Raw genomic sequence first — 18,833 nt, forward strand, 5'->3', positions numbered from 1 at the left:
GATCTCCTCCTGACACACATGGGATTTTAAGCTGGGCGATTAACGAGAAGACAAGGCGTTCTGAGTGGGTTCTGTTCAGAGCGCTGTCAGATGTTACTCTGGGAACGGCCGGGCCTGTTCTGTCCTCTGGGCTCTGCCATTGTTGACAGCATCATATTGGTCCTGTCACATTAACGCCTTTCACACTGCCATGTTTGGCCCAGAAGAGACCAGAGTTTACCAAAAAAGTACTTTTCTCAACTTTACTCTCCCTTCAGTGTTAACTTCGAGTTTTATACTTTTATACAGTGTTGGAATGGACATTTATTAAAGGAATAGAAAAGGTTAGCCAGTACTGGTGAGTAGCACCGTAGTTTGAAAGGTAAGCATTCTAGTCTCATACCTTGCGGGCTGGCGGTTTGAGTCCTGCCTCTGTGTGTGTAGAGCTTGCGTGTCCCTTTTTCCTGTGTCCGTGAGGGTTTCCTCAAAGTAATCTGGCTTCCTCCAACAGTCCAAAAAAACGTGGAAACATGCAGTTTAGAAACATTGTGTCACTTAATAGGCTGGTAAATTCTCATGATGATAATTATGGGGAAGGTATGGCTGATTCACAGCATACTTACTGACAATAAGCCATTTCCTGCCTCACATTAAAAAAAAAATAAAAAAAAAACACCCATAATATGCACTGCTCCTCCGCGTTTAATGAACCCAGAGGTGGGGTAGGGTTGCTGGTCATGGCACCCTGGAAAGAACCATGGGCTACCTCTAGCGGCCCATTCTCTTTCACATCACCAGTTCACCCCGATGAGTGTAAAATTAGAAAACACAGATAATGTTCTGACACGGGCTTATTAATGCCGTGTGCTTTGGTTACCATAGTTCCCCATCATGGCGACGTCCGGCCGTCATCCTATCATGATCGTTGCCTAGAAGACAGGCCATTACGGTTAACCCAGCTACCCAAATTCATCTTTCACTTTTAAGAAGTCACATAAAAACGTTTAATGGAAGCTTTGACGAAAAGAGATAGTGGAGACTCGTTTTTTCCGCTGTGCATCGGGAATGCACCGGTGTGTTTTTTCCTTCACATGAATGCTCTGTTTCTCGCACGCTAACGGGCTGGCCTCCCCTTGCAGGGTGCGGAGCAGGCTCCAGAAGAAGGCCCTGGAAAGCGCCCTCTCTTTACTACGCTTATCCCACCAGCAGATGCAGGACGTTTCTCTTAGCTTCCTCCAGTTCAAGGGCTTCTGGAAGGACCGGAGCGTCTGGCTGCTCCAGAACAGCCACTGCGCACAAGCAAGTATGAGCTGGTTATCTGTATCAGAAGCACGGTCCAGGGCATCCAAGCGTTATAGGATGTACTGTAAATAGGGAACACTGCAGACATGACCTGCGTAAAGCCAAAGTGTGCTCAGTGCATCAGAAGTGCTGCCCGGCAAGCTGGGGGGGGGGGGGGGGGGGGTAAGGTCACTGCGGGCCTTCACACACGTGTACAGTGACACTCCTTCTTCCATTTCCCACTCCTGTCTTTGTTTGGTCCCTTTTTTTCCGCTGCTGTGATCTCTCCGCAACCCTTAATCACTCTCTCCTCTTCTTTATGTGTCCATGTGTGTAATCACTATGCTGAATGCTATACAAACATAAACACCAACAGAAAATAACGGGCACAAAATACAGCCTCTCCTTCTGCTTTTCTGTCGTTAAAATTTGACCTCTGCCTGTCGTACCAGCTAACAGCAAATGAACTGTGCTATTTTGCACCTTGTTTGCTCCATTGCCTCCGTCCATTACACGAAGCTGCAGATATGATACTCCCACACTGATACCATAATGCACTTGTGTTACTAACAAGGTGACAAGCAGCTGATAGGGCTGTCCTGGTCGGCTTTGCATGTCACTCTGCACGCGTGTGTCAGATAAGTGGATGAGTGTAAGCGTCTGCATTCTGCCACGGCTAGACCTTGGTAAGACCCGCTTATTTTTATACCAGGTGCCTACTGTTCTGGGATAATTACTGAGTTACAATATCAGGGCACTGAGCTGGATTTAATGGGCTGAGCGTGTGTAGGAGGTAGATGGGTCACAGAGTCCCCTGCTGTTCAGGGAGAAGCAGGTATTTGAATGTTTTACCAAAAACGACGAACAATCGCACAGATGAACGACAGCTGGAATTAGCCTTTTTGCCTGTTTTACACCATTACATCCAGATTGTTTTCATGCTTTCTTAAAAATCTAATAAGCAAAACATCTGTAAAATATATATTGAGACTAAGGGTGGATCTTTTCTCTTGGTAGTCTTTTTTCAGCAGAGGTCTCTTGGACCAAATGCTTTGGCCACATCCTTGACGTTTCACACATCGAAGGTGTGTCCTTATGCAGCCATATAGTCGCACCACAGCCCCCCCCCCCAAACCCGAGCTTCTGGTGGTGTGTGACTCAGCACCTGGTTACAGGCTGGGCAGATGGGCGTGGGTGATTATACGCTGCTACCTGTCTGTCTGCTTTCTGCGGTCATGGCGAGGGGAGGAAAATTCACAGCGAAAGGAGAGTGAGAGAGAGAGGGGTGTAGGTCCTTGTAATTATGTGCACCAACTGGGGATGTGGAGGGACGTGTTTGGACCTTTCCTCCAAGGCAGGGCATACCGCCAGGCTCAGGCTAGCTGCCAGCAGCCATGAAATCTGATTCGCTTGGTTCCCTCCTCCTTGGCTACTCATCCAATGGGGGTGAAGGGGGTGCGGCTTGAACAGTCACTTGGAGGGTTCTCATCAAAGACTTAGACCCTGGCAGAGTGCTTTCACATGCAGAGGTTTACTCACATGCAGGGTTACACTGATACCAGCTTTCTGCATGTACGTGTATGAATCCACGTGCCTTGTCTCCTGGGAGTATACATCGCATTTAACACACTTTAAATATTGAAATATTTATTTAAATATGTAAATATAAGCTGTTGTTCTACCAGGTGTGCAGGTGTCAGCTGGATGAGATCAGCATGATTCGTTGTGACCTTGTGGTGAACCTCAGCCGTCAGTCTTTGTCTTCCCTAATTCGCTGTGCCGCGTTTTTGTTTTGCTACATGACTGTGAGGTATTGTTGGCCCGTTAACGCCGTCTTAATAGCAGCAATAAAATGGAGTGGTATTTTCTCACACATCTGAATCGGCGCAGTGACCTCACCCCAAGCAAAGCAGGAAATTTGCTTTTAATATGGCGATAAATATTCCTGAATTCTCGACAGGTTGGGTGCGATTGCTCAGGTGCTTTTAGGTAGGTGGAGTGACACCAATGGTGATTAATGATCACCATTGTGTTTGAATAGAGTGGGTAGGTGTGTGGCTCAGGACTCTGTGCCCGTGATCGCCAGGTTGCCAGTTTGAATCCAGGGGCTGCCAGAGTGGTTTCTTCCTAAGGCCCTTGAGCAAGACCCTTATCCCCAGTTGTTCCATAAATACTGTCTGACCCTGCTGTCTGATAAGAACATACGAAATTTACTAATGAGAGGAGGTCATCAAGCTCGTTTGGGGAGAACTTAACTAATAGTTCAGACTTGTTAAAATCTTATCTAGCTCTGATTTAACGGAACCCAGGATTTTAGCTTGCATTACGCTAGCAGGAAGACTATTCCAACTACGCGCTGTGTAAAGAAGTGCTTCCCCAAATTCGTTTTTAAATGTTCTCCTGCTAATTTCCACTTATGGCCACGAGTTCTAGTATTAAATCCTCCTCGTACGTCATTTTGAACATAAGCATCTGCTATTTAAATAAATGTAAATGTAACACAGATGACCATCAAAGACGTTCACGATACCTGATGACTTTGGCCATATAAGGTGTACTCTGACTAACCCTAACGCTAACCCTGAGTGCTTTTTCATCCTCAGACATGGCTTTCACTTCCCCTGCTATCCTGGTGTAGATAACCATGCCTGTGAATACGACAGATCCTGTCGTGATATTTCCGGTGACGCCTGTTCTGTTGTCCTCAGAGTTGGAAAGGCAGACTAAAGCTGTGGACCAGGGTGTGGTGGAGGTGTGCAGGTTTCGGGGACAGGTGGAGGAGCTCCAGACCCAGCTTCAGGCCCAGGCAGTAAAGCAGAACCAGCACCAGGAAGCCAGAGCACAGCTGGAGGGTGGGTCTGCAAAATAGGCTTCTTTTAGTGTAGCCTGCTCTGGTGCTAATGCTAACGTGAACAGGTTAATAATAAAGTTAGTGGTGTTGTTTACTCTAAACCCTATATATTACTGCATAAATATGCTAATGGGTCTGCAGCTGACCTGTTTTCCTGTAGCTTAATTTACTATGCTATGCTCTCAAGTGTCCTGTTATGTGAAAGCATTATGGCCTGACTTCTGAAGATCCTACTGCACTTTGGAATAGTATGTACTAATAGCTTATTTATCCCAATGCCTACTCTAAAGTTAGCACACTGCATGTAATTTACACTCTTGTTAATGCATTGCAGCATTGCTTACTCTTTGTCGCATGACAGATACGAACTGGCACGGTAAACTCAAGCATTCACAGTACACTTGAGGTTTTCTGAAACTGCATTTATTCCTCCCCTGTCCTGAAGTCTGGGCATGTGTCACTCAGCGTCTCTAGATCCGTTCATCTTGACCCTTTACCAGAGGGAATGCAAACTCCGCAGAGCCCTCGGGCCCCTCGAAGGCTTTTAATGAAGCTTCTCGAAAGGCTCCAGGAATAGCACGGCAGAAACATGTCACCGTGAGAAGGGGGTGACAGGCACAGCATCGAAGATGCACTTCTGAGGGACCATGGAGGAGCACCGAGCTAAAGCGAGCCAGTCAGACATAGAGGCTGTCTTGTGTCTATTTATCACTGCCCATGTGACGTCTTCCTGTATCTACCATGCCTGTAGTCAGAGCAAGTACACTCATTAATGATGTGGAGTTTGAAGAGTGGACTCAGGGAACACAGTGTAATACCCCAGTTGGCCAGAAGTCGACATGCTCGTTTCACAAGTTAAGGCTTGCTGGCGTTGCGTAAACAGCATAGCTGGGATGGGGGAGGGGGGTGCCGGTCCATGTTGTTTTTTTTTTTGTTTTTTTTTCTTTCTCCTTTCCTCTTTGGCTTTCTTTTCCACTTGCTGCTCGGGTCACTGTGACCAGAGAGCAATTATGAGGGATCAATTGCTTTGCACAAAGTATGAACCACTCCTGAGGCCACCTTTGTCTGGGGGGAGGGGGGGGGAATGTCAGCCTGACACGGACGGCGTCAAACACGCTGATGAGCGCCCCGCCCGCCACGCAGTGCGACCCAGTGTTTGTGCGTCTGGGTACTTACGGTTACACAGTGCCGAAGGAGTGTGAAAACAGAGGAAGCTACATTATGAAGGAAGTACGTGCTCCATTATATTCTCTGTGTGCATGTGCATTTTTATTTAGAACAATTTCAGCAGCTCTGGCATTGTGATGAACTGCACTCCCTCTCAGACAAAAAACAGTTAGATGGAGAGTAGGTTGCCAGGTTGCCCTGTGGATTTTCTTTTAGACAAATGGCTTCTCCTGTACACAAACTATATAGCCGTGCGGGTTTATTTTTCAGTGCTTTAATGGCATGCACAGTGCAATGCTGCACCAATGTAGCTGGATAGTGAGAGGAAGTGATGAGTGGGGAGGTGGAGAGAGAGAAAGTGTGGGAAGAAAATCCCACACACACACTGGGAAGTGTGACATTCTGAAGTGGCAGTCCACCTTCGGTCCGTGGCTGTCCCTGCCTGCCTCTGCCTTCCATTATGCACTTTAAGGTCACTTTGTCACATTAATCCTTCTTTGTCTGCATTCCAGAGCTGAAAATGGAGTTGTCAGGTCTGCAGCGGGACCTCAGTGGCAGCCGGTCGGAGTGCCAGCGCCTGGAAAGGCTCCTAGAGTGAGTGAAGCGCACCCACATCCTGTCACCTTAGCTGGCGATAACATTTCACCTCGAGTTACGCTGCTCATGGGGAATGTGGAGCCCGGGTCCTCGAAATCGTCGCACATGACGGTAGCACCTATCACCTCATTCCGGCGCGGCAGTGACAGTGACCCTCATCACCTCGGTGTTCGTCCGGCCGCGTCGCCGGTGGTGACGTGCTCCCCTGACAGGCAGTCATCTGACATCAGCGTCATTTCGAATCAGAGGTGACCGGCCCTCCCGTGCCCAGACTGACAGCGCCGTCAATTGGGACCAGCAGGGACCCAGCAAAGGCAAACAAAACCAGTGTCCGAGAAACAATAGCATCGTTATGTTAGGTCTCCCTCATTGTGTCAACGTTGAATCATTTGGAATAACTTCCGTTATTTGATTAATTTATTGTGCAGGGCTGCTGACACAGGTTGGAAATGGTGTGTATGTCATAATTATCAATGTGACATTTTTCTTATCACTTGATTCGAAAAATCGTCTTAATTTTTCAGCTTCTCTGTTCTTGCTGATGGTGTTTTTGCAGCTGTAGTGTATTGCGCCGTGGACACAGGGAAGCTGTGCTCCTCACGTACTTGTCATCAGTACTGAGTGGCCAGTTTCACTGTGAGTGCCGGGCGGTTTCTGCAGAAACCAGATAACCTGAAGTCAGCTGTGGGGCTCTTTGCCTTTTGCTGGTGACAAGCCAGCCTGTGATTTAAAAGCGGAAACACTCTTAACAACACATTTGTGACATTTCAGCGATTACAAAGCATGATTAATATGCCAAAGGAGCTTTCCAGTGTCCTGAAAATGCAGTTCGGGTCACGTTCTCAAAATAAGCAGCTGCAACGTATCAAAGTGGTTTAATTATTAAATAGCCAAACAAAGAATGGGGGTGAAAAACGTTTGCAAATTGAAACAAGAAAAGGCTGTGAACGTGTGCCTTCGGTCGTAAACAGAAGTGCCATTGATGTAGTTCAGGGACCCCAATTAACTGGTCAGTTTACTTAGTAGCTGATTGGTGAGATATTTTTATATTTATTATTTTTAATGGGCTGTGTGTAATTCTGATGCCTCCCAAAGGACAAGAGCAACTGTAGGCTGAAGAAGTTAATGAAGGGGCCCTTTTCTGTCAGATAATATACCCAGAGTGAGATCACTGTGCATGGAACGGTGATCCCTGTTGTCTTTCTGAGCGGCGTGTGTGTTTCTGTGTCTTTAGTAACTTTAAAGACGCGTGTGTAAAATCTGACAGCGCTGCTCCTGTCAGACATTAAGGGGGGATTCTGCTGTTTCTTATCCTTCCGTCTCTTGTTGGATTTGAAGTAGCATTTTTTTTTTTGCCCTCTGGCAGTGTTCAGCAGTGTGACCTTGCAGGCAATCACTCTGCCCTACCCACTCAAGGCGTGTGTGGATGTCAAAACGGCGTACGGTGACCCCGCCGGTCAGTGCTGCGTTGGTCTTGGTTCGCTGGCTGTCGCATTATGCAGGCCTGTTGTTCCGGATGGGGATGCCAGTGTGACGGTTAACGGCAGGGGGGGGGGGGGGCGTGTCCCATGCTTCCGGTGTTTGTTTTGTACTATGAGCGGGATGCCAGGTGATGTGAGAGGCACGGTCATGATGTGCATGTGCGTGTGTGTGTGTGTCTGCGCATGTGTGCGCGTGGATACGTTCGTGTGTATGTGTGTGTGTGCGAGAGAGAGAGAGAGAGAGAGAGAGAGTGAGGGATCCTTGCATGCTTTGGATTCCACAGTCATTTGTTCCCTATTATTGTACCCCATTGAGCATCTCCTCCGCCCCCCACTCCCACCTACACTGTATAGTTAGAGACATACTTCTCCTTCAGACGTGGCCCGTGGGCTTTTTGTCAGCCTGGCGAGACCCGCAGGGGAAGCTGTGCCCGTCATCAGCGCGCAGTGCGTCAGGGCTGCGCAGACCGCTGGAAAACACTGCGCCTGCCCCGCCGGCATCAGCTGCTTACCCATGAGCCCTTGTGAAGCTGACTGAGTATGACCTGCTGTCCCCAGTGGGCACTGGGTACAAAGTTATTAATTATACATGCGACACTTGAGCAGCTTAGAGAGCAGTGGGGGGGGGGGGGGGGGGGGGGGGGGACAGAGGAGCAATGCAGAGGAGGGAGGAGAACAGAAGGAAAAGTGGAACAGAAACAGCTGAGCATTATGTATGAGAGCCTGATTTATCAAAAGCAGGCTGGGGAAGTTGGGAGCAGGATGTTGACATGCAAAAGACAGTGAATCTCATAAGGAATTGTGAGTTAATTACAATTACAACTAAAATTACTAACTGATGCAGTACAATACAGTGTCCTAATACCATTAGAAAGAAAGATATCTTTAATACAGGAAATCATGTGTATTCTCTATAAAAAGGAATTTGGCTTGTCCATCCTTGGACATTTTGAACAAGTTTAGTTTCCACAGGGCAAATTGCTCCTGAAACCAAATGATTGGGCTCAATATTTAATATTTTCTGTACAAGTCATATGCCATTAAACTGTCAACAAATGCATGATGTCACTGCACTCAGCCAATCACAGAGTGGAGGTGTGGCTTCTGGGCCTCTCTGTGGCTTGTGGCTCTTGGTGCTAAGTTGGCTGGAAACAGAGAAAAGCGATCTCACTGCGATATCCTCTGGTCCAGCTTGACAAATGTCATTGTCTCCACTTTCATCAACATTTCTTCAATATGATCAGAGAAGGGAGAAGAAGTAGATAAAATACAAATGTGAGTGAGATGCAGGTTGGGGACTGTGTTTAATGGCTACCTGAGGTCTTTCTGCGCAGAGAGCTCTGTCAGGTTGTCCTCTGGGACTTCACAGGGAGCAGGTCGCCCCATGCGCTGCTGCCCAGCTGCTAGGTCTCCCTGACCTGACCGTCGCCAAAAAGCCTGGCTGCCCTCCCTCCACTGAGCCCCCCCCCCCACCAGTGGACTCTCAGTGGAGAGGTTATCTCAGCCCATGTTAGATAAGAATGTGTGTGTCACAGAGCTCCTCTGCTGTGGACTCAAAACAATAAACAAAATGGAGAGAATTAAACCAGGGAAATTCCTTCTTCAGTGTCCCTGAGGTGACATGGAAGGGAATTTTATTATTATTAATATAATAAATAATCACAATAATATAATAATACAGGTTTTTTATATATATAACAAAGCCCACCATCACCTGCTATGTAAAATCTACCTGCCTTGCGACCAAAAGGTCCAGATATGTTCATGTTTGGAGAAACCAGCTAACACCTGTGAGTATCAGCTGCGGCACCTACTGACCTCAAGAGAGGGTGCGAGATGGAGATGGAGATGGAGATGGAGATGGAGATGGAGATGGCACGGCTAGTCAGGCTGCTCTCTCAGTGGCGGAGCACAGAACATGCTGACGGGGGGTGGGGAGGGGCCTGGGATATGAGGTGCTGCCTGGATCTTGATCGCATGTGACAGGAGAGTCTTTTCTTTGACGACCCAGCAGCCAGAAAGAAGATTAGTTAGGGGCTGGGGGGTGGGGTGTATGTGCGTGCAAGCCTCACACTTCAGCTGAGGGCATGGATGTTGGTGGAGGTTTGGTCGCTCAACACATGACCCGTCCTTCCTATGACATGCATAGTCGTGCATATGCGAAGCTTTGGTCTTTGAATTATTTGACATTAGCTGCAGTCCTAAGAGACAGTGCACCCTAACCCCTATTCAGTCATAAGTACAGCGTGGTATGATCACTAAGAATGACCACTGATGTCAGCTCTACCTGGGTCAGCTGGGCGTAAAATGCTGAACGTGGTTCTAAAGCCGAGGAGGTAATCTGCTGTTGTCTGCTTAGCATGCTTAACTGGTAACGCATTAGTGAATATATTCAGACGACACTTTGAATTCTCATCATATTTTCTCTGTAAGCATGAGTGCACTCGGACCGTAATCATAGCACTGCCGCAAGGTTGTGGGAATGTTTCGAAAACAATATAAGTCTATCTTGTGTCGGCAGTTAAGGTTAAGGTCAGTCACTCTAGTAACTGATAATAACGTTCTGCAGCTGTGTGTCACTTTAAGGGTGTGGCTGTTGTCCCCATGGAAAAGCAGACCATTGCTGTACTAGTGGCTCCCATTGAGAAGAGGTTGAATCAGCGTTAATGGGCCCAGGCTCCTAGAAAATGGGGAGTTATCTCAACCACTGTCACACACCAAAGAGAAATGTGATGTCACCCGCCATGTCACCTATGAAATACACGTAATACGCTGCTATGCGGCAGCATATTTGTGGTGAAATGTGTTGTATTCTCCCAGGAGCCAAGCGAAGGAGATCGAGGAGCAGCTTTCCAGGCAGGTTCAGGTGGAGAAGGAACAGAGCGCCACCCATTCCAGGTAAAATAATCACCATGATGTCGAAACTATTTCCTAGGAGTTATTTGCAGTATTTACCCTGTGTCTTGCTGACATATATTTCATTTCTTGACTCATCCAAAATACTTCAAGGTGTGAAACTTGCATTATGTCGAAATGGAGCTTCGAGTGACTTTTCGATCTCTGGCTTGTGTCCCCTGAAGCCTCCATTATGTGTTCCGGTTACCTCGTATTAGCGGCTTGCTGCAGTAATGCCCTCGGTTAAACGGAAAGATACTCCCAGAGCGTGAACATTCTTTACGGAGACCCAACGTCCAGTGGTGAGGGCAAGAATGAGGAGATAAAACTGTAATTGAGCCGATCTCGTGCCAGTATGGCATCACATCCAATTCAACGGAGCGAGATGAGGCTGAGAATGTAGACAAAGGGGTGATTAAATTCACATTAACTTCACAGCCAGATACACGGGTAATAAATAGCTTTCATATGTATGCCACATTTCTTTTGCTGTCAGTGTTCAGTTTTGCCTTTCCTCTCAGAACTCAGACTGCACTTTGATTTTTTTAAAAAGATATTTCATTTCAAAACTTGCCTGCAACTTATTTTTGTGTGCTTTGAGCACCACATGGCAATACTTTTCATCATGTATATGTAATTCCTGGGTATCTAAAGCACTCCACATCATATTCACTTCTCTTTGAATTTTCCTATCGCATATAGAACTGTCTTTTATTCTTTTATGCCACTTTAAAGGTGTCCATCATGGCAATGGATTTGTAAATATTTGTAAAAAATTATTGTAAACTTCTAGAAAGCATCTCTCTGAATGCCAGTAATGTTAACTGCAGCAGATTGAGTGCTTTGCGAATAAAGGCTCTAAAAACGCTGACCCATCTGGTAGAAATGAACTGTATTTGTCCATTTTATCTTTTTTTACAGACTGTTTTCGGAATGGAACTTCGTGTTCGTCTGTCATGTACCTGGGGACTTTTATTTATAATCAAGCTGCATTTATCGAGCACCCAGATGCATTTTTGTGTGTGTGTGTGTGTGTGTGTGTCTCTGCGTATTCTGATCCATACTCGCAGGCTGTCACAAGAACTGAAGGAGAAAGAGGACAGCTGGTTGTCATGTCAACAGAGATGCCGGTCACTGCAGGAACAGCTGTGCGTGCGAGGGCGTCGTGAGGATGGACTGGCACAGAAGCACCTGCAGATGGAAGCCGATAACAGAGCTCTGAGGAACACCTTGCAGCAGACCCAGAAGGAAATAACCTTGTTGAAAAAGCAAAGGTCATCATTACCTGTTCGGTTGGATATTCTTGCATGGAAAACCGCCTGCTCTCAGCACTTCATACGGGCTGCAGTATCGTGAGCTGCTCAGCTTCTTGCTGTCCTATCTGGTTACCTACTGGTAGCGTCCTGTTTACCTGTCCATTGCCACTTCGCTATATCTGTCTCTATCCCTACGTGTGTGTCAATTCCCTGCATCTATCTATTGCCACTTGTTTCCATCTGCATCCGCCTACACTTGGAAATGGGAGCTGTGCACTGCACGCACATTTGAAGAGCAGCCCACTGATGTACGGAACGTTTGCCGAAGGTGCAGTGTACGCAGTGTTCGCTGACACTGACTGAGAGATATTACTGCCAGTGGTGTGACAACTGAAGAGTGCGTTGGGTGATGGGTCTGCATTAAAATCACTCAAGCTCAAACTGCAGGAGATATCAGACAAACCATGTATAGCCTAGAACTTACATTTTCAGTACGTGACAAAATTCTGTTGTACCCAAAACACAAGGACAGCTGGTTTTTGTCTTCTTGAATGTTTTACTGAAGTTCGCTTGGTAACCGACTGCTTTGGAACATGTATTTTCAAACAGCATACATGAAATGTGTCATAGTGATTTCACACATCACAAAATAATACGAGGGGCGATGAGAGCTAAGGGGATGCTAAGGGAAGTGAAAGGGTGCAGCGCGAAGGCTGAAGACTGTCCTAAAGCAGGAACGCTAATGCGCCTGCAGCCGCTATCAGCGCGCCATCACTTCAGCCGCAGTGTCTGACCGCCGCAGTGACCTCCAGTGACCTCAAACCCACTGGCTACAGCTAGAGCCTGATGCCTGATAGCAGACCCCCCCTCCCCTATGCCTCTCGCTTGTCTTCACAAAGCAGCCATTGGAGGCTTTGACAAAGGGAGAATGAGAATGAGTATGATTGTGTGGGCTGAACTCTCCCTTGTACTCTTCCATGCAGCTGGGTCATGGAACCGGACACCCGGTGAGTCCGGTCAGCCTGACAAACAAGGGGTAGAAGGTATCTTGGGGTCACTTTTTAAAAGGAGCCGTCGCACACGGCGCGAGGAATTGTCTCAAGGGAGAAAACAGTGTTCATAGTGTTTATAGTCGTTTGGCCCAGCAGAAATAGTTAATTGGGAGGGATGTGTTCTAATCACAATGTTCTTGCCGGATTTCTTTTTTTAAATTTCATTTTAGGAGATGATAAGAAGGCAAGGAGTCCTCATATCCTCTTATTTCCTATGAGACACACTTGAGTCTGTTTTCAGTGTCTTTGCCAATCAGAACCGATTTCAGAACCAAAACGAAATCCTGCCTGGTTTCCTTAGTGCTCAGTACACTGTTATACAGAAGCAGGATCCTGGGGCTTAGACTCGCCATTTCAAGGTCTCTACATGCATGAACTGCTGCCTTTCATTCTTTTAATTGCCCCTCGGGGACAAATAAAGTTTTTTTAATTGAATTGAATTCTTCATTGAGGGAAGGCAGGGGTCGTCTTTCTGGGGTACCCCTCCCCAACCCAGTCCAGGCTGAGTACAGTGGTGTAGCAGAGGGCATCATGTGTGACATTACTGGGCAGGTGGTCTTTGCCTTGCGGCCAGGTGGGAGGGCCCAGCTGGAAAATGCTGAGGTGGGTTTGTTCCAGCACGAGTGTCCAGTAGATAGCGATCAGAATGTAGGTGAATTGTGGAAAAGCCATGGTTCCACAGCTCTTATGTAAGTGCTGGAATGATCAGTATGGACAAGGACAGGTAAGAATTCTTCTTGAGAAAATGCAGAGAAGCGGCACCCTGCTGTAGGGCAGCTCTGAGTCTGATTGCTAAAATAGGATGTAGCAATTAAATGCTTTCTCATTCTCACCTGTCCTGCGTCGTTCATTCATATTCCCGCAGTCAGTGGGTCAGTCACCTTGTGGTGTTCAGCGTGACAAGTAGCCATTGTAACTGACGTTTCTCCTGTGAGTCACTGGAGTTCACTGGAAGGTGGGGGGTGTGGTCTGGAGATCTATACACAGCAGCCTCATGTCAGGTGATAAGCTGCTTGGGGAGGCGTTCCACCGCTCACTCTGAGCGCCAGCATTTTTTCTTTTATGTTTTGCAAATTTACCTTTGACCCCATGCTGATGGGCAGGGCTTCCCTTTGTTACACGGAGTCCCTCCTCATTCCAGCTTGCCAGTGAACTTTCTACTCATCCCATTCCTTACTCCTTTGTGCTGTTTGACTTCTGTTTGCCCTCCTAATGTGTTGGTGCTGATTTGATTACACGCGTCGAACTGAGTCAAGGAGCACTTGGCAAGTAGCAGCGGCGCTCTTTCCAAGCGATTTCCATCAAAGCACGGTGCAGATATTTACTGCTATCCAAGTCTGATGCCATTTCAAGTTAGATCATGCAGATGAAATAATGCCTGTTGTTTTTCCCACAAGTGAAAGGTAGATTTTTATGTGGCATTTTGCTTCCCATGTGTAAAATGTAACTCACAGATATACTTTTAGGCTTTTTTGCGTGTCATGTGTCTGCTCATGCTGTCGTAAGCTGTCTCAGCCCAGGAAACCAGAGTCGTGTCATGCTGTCTCTCTCAGGATCCTTCCAGAACAATTTGCAGGCCACCGGGACATTAGCTGTAGCCCTATTATTTCACTTGACTGTTCCTTCTCTTGTCTTGGCTACAGTGGGGAAGCACCGAGGCTGTTTCTGTGTGCCTGGGATGCCGTCAAACGGGTGCAGGGATGGCCTAGAAATCAGTGTTGACACTCTGTCTGGGGATTAAAGAGCTTTGTTTGGTTGGAGAGAACATCTGGGGCATTTTGTTTTCAGCTCCAGGCCTTTGCTTGAATGTCTCCCTTCAGGTTGTGTCTGTCCGACAGAAGACCCCAAACCAAAAGTACATTGGTGGAATGTCACAGAAATCCAGCTGGGATCTGGTGGATCCGTTGTCTGATGCCGGAAACCTTGTGCTGTCAGTCCTCCCAGCCAACTCTCATGGAAAATGCAGATTTAATTTTAAGCACTGAAGAGCTGGCAGAAATCAGGGCCAGGATGTCTGATCTCATGGTGAAGAGTCTGCACTGATCTTCACCATGGCGACGGCTGTTTGCCTTGTGATTTACCCGGAGGGAGAAATAAATCATGCATCTCTGTTTTTCATTGTTTCATGATAAGCAGGACACAACAGCAAAGCAAACATTGCTTGCACAAATTCCTAGTATTTTTATTACTTATTTCTTCATATTTATGGTCAGGAAGAATGTGTGAAGACACAACAGATGTTTTTGATAGCAAGAGATGAACTTACCCACATTTTATGGCCTGCATAGTCATCAGAACTCATTTCAAGAGAGCATTTGTATGTGTGATAGATGGGACGTGCATTAATATAAGGGTTAGGGTTTATGAGGGAGGAATTACTAAAAGATGTGTATCGAATGTGTGTAAACAGTGGTTCTTTTCTCTATCTGTCTCCACAGTAAAGAAGCGGCTCTTGTGCACCAGGAGAATATGGCAAATCTGGAACAGACTTTGAAACTAAAGATAGCAGAAGGAGAGGCCATAACAGCAGAGGTGTGTATCAGAGGGAGGCAGTGCAGGTACCCATGCAGGGAGAGGACCCAGGGGTGTGCATATCTAATTGAAACTTTATTTATCTATGGATGGATATAATTAGCCATTATATAAGCTTTCAGACTAGCAGCCTTTTAATACAGACCATGATTAATATACCTCTGACATGTCTGCATAATGGAGTATTCACCATCACAATTACACTAAGGAATTGTGTCACGTTGAAAATATTTATTCGCGTGTTTGTTTACAGCTGTGGTAAATATGGTTTCTGATATTTTACACATGTTAATCTCATCTAATCATATCTAACGCTAGTCACATATGTGTTAAGTACCAAAATTCCGAAGCTTTCCGTGTCTTTATTGAAACTGCTGTCATAGGAGTCCCGTCACACGACACGTAAAAGCACAGGTACTCAAAGAGGTACGCCTCCGTGTGGCGCTTCAGCCCCATCACTCTCTGCCGTGGCTCACGGCCTTATACTCTCATCGTGCTTGGCATTTCTGCTTCATGCATGTTGTTTTTTTCTCAAAGGCCACTGAGGTTTCTTTGCACAGTAGTATATACCGGAATGTTTTTTGATTTAGTAAAATTGCACATAAGCCCCTTTGGTTTCCTGCAGCTGACATGACTTTAACCAAATGGAGGAAGCGGTCTGTCGCACACACGCACAGGCCGCTTATCCACCAGCGTCATGTTCTCACACACCGCTGGGTCTGCTCTCTCACACCCTTTTGAACCAGATGAGATCAGTCACACTTCACAAAAACAGTTCAAGGCTACTTTTCCTTCCCTTTCGTTTTCATTAATCAACTTGACGCTGAAGCAATTTATTGCATCCCACTTTCAAAGCTACACAGTCTCTCTCATGCTCGTTTCATCTTTGTAGAGCATCCATCCATCTCCTAACTGTTATTCTTGGTCAGGGTGGAGGGGGACAGCACAGGGTACAAGGCTGGCGTAGACCCTGGAAGGGATGAAAGTCCATTGCAGGACATTAAATTGTCCATAATGGATGATTGTGAGATGCCATTTATCCTAACTGCATGTTTTAGCTGAGCGCTTAAGACAACAGTCCAGTACATAAATAGCTTGTGGAAACAACTTGTAACTTTTACCGTGGTATTTGTATTCGAAAGACATTTGTTCATTGCATAAATTTACTCCACATTTTCTGAAAAGTCATTCATAAAATGCTTGTTGGGATAAGAATCAAAGATCCTCTGGGCATGGAATCTGGGGATGTGACCTTGGTAGCACATGCATGGTGTGAGGTGAAGGTGGTTATGTTCAGATGGAGGCTACACTGCAGCGGGAGCGGTTCCAGGTGGCCCTGCAGTCCAGGCAGCAGGAGGAGGAGCTGAGGAGGGAGCTCCGTGCCGAGAAGGACAAGGGCCAGGAGATGCTGCTGGCGTCCCAAAGGGAGAACATCAGGCTTCAGAGGAAGGTGCTGCTCTTGTACTGTCGCATTTCAAGCAACAGTCTGGTACTTATTGTTGCAAGCTGCGAAAACATAGTGCCCTGACATCAGTGTGAACAAACCCCTATGAGGTGACGTGTTAGTGGGCTCCTGGTGCTTGATGGGAACGGGTCATTCCATGGTTAAATGGATGGATGACCTGACGGGGCCCAACTGCACCATAATTTATCATAATGCTTCATTTGCCTGACATCCATGGTTCATGGGGTGAAACAGTAACGGTTTGCCTTTGTGTGGCTCCTGGTCCACACCTTAGCTGTCCTCCTTGGTTGAGGAGGCCATGAGAGAGCTTCAGGAGCAGGTAGGGGAGCTGCAGGAGAGGCTGCAGGAGGCGGAGGCCACCATCGACAATTCTGAGCAGCGCAGGAGAGAGGAGGTGGAAGAGGAATCGGCGAGGTGCTACGACCTAGAGAGAGAGCTGCAGCACGTGAGAGGCAATGAACAGCAGGGGGTGCTGCAGATGAGCAAGATGAAGCAGGAGCTGGAGGAGCAGAGGAAGGAGATGAGTGTACTGCAGGAGGAGGTGCGTGACATGGACAGGCACGTATAGCTGTGTCCATGGTGCAGGATGGCATGAAGAAGGTTAACCAATGGCATTTCTCTCTCTCTCTGCCTACCCCCTTTCTGTGATGATATTAATTGCATTTTAAGATTTCATGAAGTCTTTCTGAGAGATGTCATCACTGCTCTGTGGAGACTTGAGGCTTGAACTGCGATAATCACCTTTTTTCACGTATATTTTCGGCTCACATTTCACGGGTGTAATAACGTTTCTTTGTGTGAGCGATAATTAGGTATGAATGTAACTGATCTCGAGGGCCGGCAGGTCTGCTGTTTCATGCCGAGCTCCTGTACTCCACATCAGCTGTTTACCCTCCAGTAACCTGGTATGGTTACTACTCTCCCACCGCAGCCCACGAGAGCACAGCTGCTGGGGGTTTACAGAGCTCTGATACATCTGAGGCAGAGGAGACTAGCATTTGTCTGTGTTTAAGCAGAAGGTACTCTAACGTTGTCTACAGTCTGACTGTGGGGGCTTAGATCAACCTTCCATCCCCAGAGAGCACTCATATCACTGTGTCGTAACATGGATGTTACACACTCCTGCTACACATTTAACTTCAAAGTGAAGGCGCAGGGCAGTCTGGGAAAGTACCCAACTTCTTCTTGATCCCTGCCAGGGCAGCCATGCTGTACAGTCTGGAGGAAACATGCTCATCACCTTCAGATTTTACTTATCTCCTGGCTCTCCAAAGCCCCCATTTACTGACCTGTTAAGCAGCTATCACAATGGATAGGTAACGTCACTATGTTGGGTGTTGGCAGGCACTGCCGATAAAGGACAGGGGTATCCCCTTACAGCCCGGGCTGCTGAAAATGAGGGTAAATGTGAAGCAGATGTTTCTGCAGACTGGGAGCGTCTGACCTGCAGTATCACTGCATGAGTGCCTTGCGTTTACATCACTTGTCCAGCAGGTGGTGTGTATCCCTGACCTTTTTGAAAGAACTGAGAAAAAAGCTCTGTCCAACTGTGGCTCTGATCTTGTGACTTTTGACCTACTCATATGTTGGCACTTTCTGTCGGACCCCATCTGTCTCTAACCCCATCTGTGTCTGACCCCATCTGTCTCTGACCCCATCTGTGTCTGACCCCATCTGTCTCTGACCTCATCTGTCTCTGACCCCATCTGTGTCTGACCCCATCTGTCTCTGACCCCATCTGTCTCTGACCTCATCTGTCTCTGACCCCATCTGTCTCTGACCTCATCTGTCTCTGACCCCATCTGTCTCTGACCTCATCTGTGTCTGACCCCATCTGTCTCTGACCCCATCTGTGTCTGACCTCATCTGTCTCTGACCTCATCTGTCTCTGACCCCATCTGTGTCTGACCCCATCTGTCTCTGACCCCATCTGTGTCTGACCCCATCTGTCTCTGACCCCATCTGTGTCTGACCTCATCTGTCTCTGACCCCATCTGTCTCTGACCTCATCTGTCTCTGACCCCATCTGTCTCTGACCCCATCTGTCTCTAACCCCATCTGTCTCTAACCTCATCCGTCTCTGACCCCATCTGTCTCTAACCTCATCTGTCTCTGACCCCATCCGTCTCTGACCTCATCCATCTCTGACCCCATCCGTCTCTGACCTCATCTGTCTCTGACCCCATCTGTGTCTAACCTCATCTGTCTCTGACCCCATTTGTCTTTAACCCCCTCTGTGTCTAACCCCATCTGTCTCTGACCCCACCTGTCTCTAAC

General features: G+C 47.2%; 1 protein-coding gene and 1 long non-coding RNA gene across 8 annotated transcripts in view; one reads left to right on the plus strand and one right to left on the minus strand.

Moving 5' to 3' along the window:
* Positions 1-18,833, plus strand: part of lekr1 (leucine, glutamate and lysine rich 1) — a 33,305-nt gene that overhangs the window by 11,971 nt on the left and 2,501 nt on the right. For 6 of the 7 annotated variants that reach the window (XM_048981727.1, XM_048981729.1, XM_048981732.1 and 3 more), the window contains 8 exons: positions 1,119-1,282; positions 3,969-4,112; positions 5,791-5,872; positions 10,177-10,254; positions 11,322-11,525; positions 14,998-15,091; positions 16,389-16,541; positions 16,831-17,097. In XM_048981727.1, coding sequence (XP_048837684.1) covers positions 1,119-1,282; positions 3,969-4,112; positions 5,791-5,872; positions 10,177-10,254; positions 11,322-11,525; positions 14,998-15,091; positions 16,389-16,541; positions 16,831-17,097 — 1,186 coding nt within the window. The remainder of the gene's footprint in view (positions 1-1,118; positions 1,283-3,968; positions 4,113-5,790; positions 5,873-10,176; positions 10,255-11,321; positions 11,526-14,997; positions 15,092-16,388; positions 16,542-16,830; positions 17,098-18,833) is intronic. The other variant, XM_048981731.1, reaches the window with a different exon arrangement.
* LOC125712094 (uncharacterized) lies at positions 18,239-18,753 on the minus strand. Its single transcript, XR_007383190.1, has 3 exons — positions 18,674-18,753; positions 18,418-18,561; positions 18,239-18,369 (listed from the first exon to the last, which is right to left on the minus strand). It is a non-coding gene; the product is annotated as an uncharacterized LOC125712094 (long non-coding RNA).

The sequence above is a fragment of the Brienomyrus brachyistius genome, chromosome 17 (assembly GCF_023856365.1).
Source record: "Brienomyrus brachyistius isolate T26 chromosome 17, BBRACH_0.4, whole genome shotgun sequence".
NCBI lineage: Eukaryota > Metazoa > Chordata > Actinopteri > Osteoglossiformes > Mormyridae > Brienomyrus > Brienomyrus brachyistius.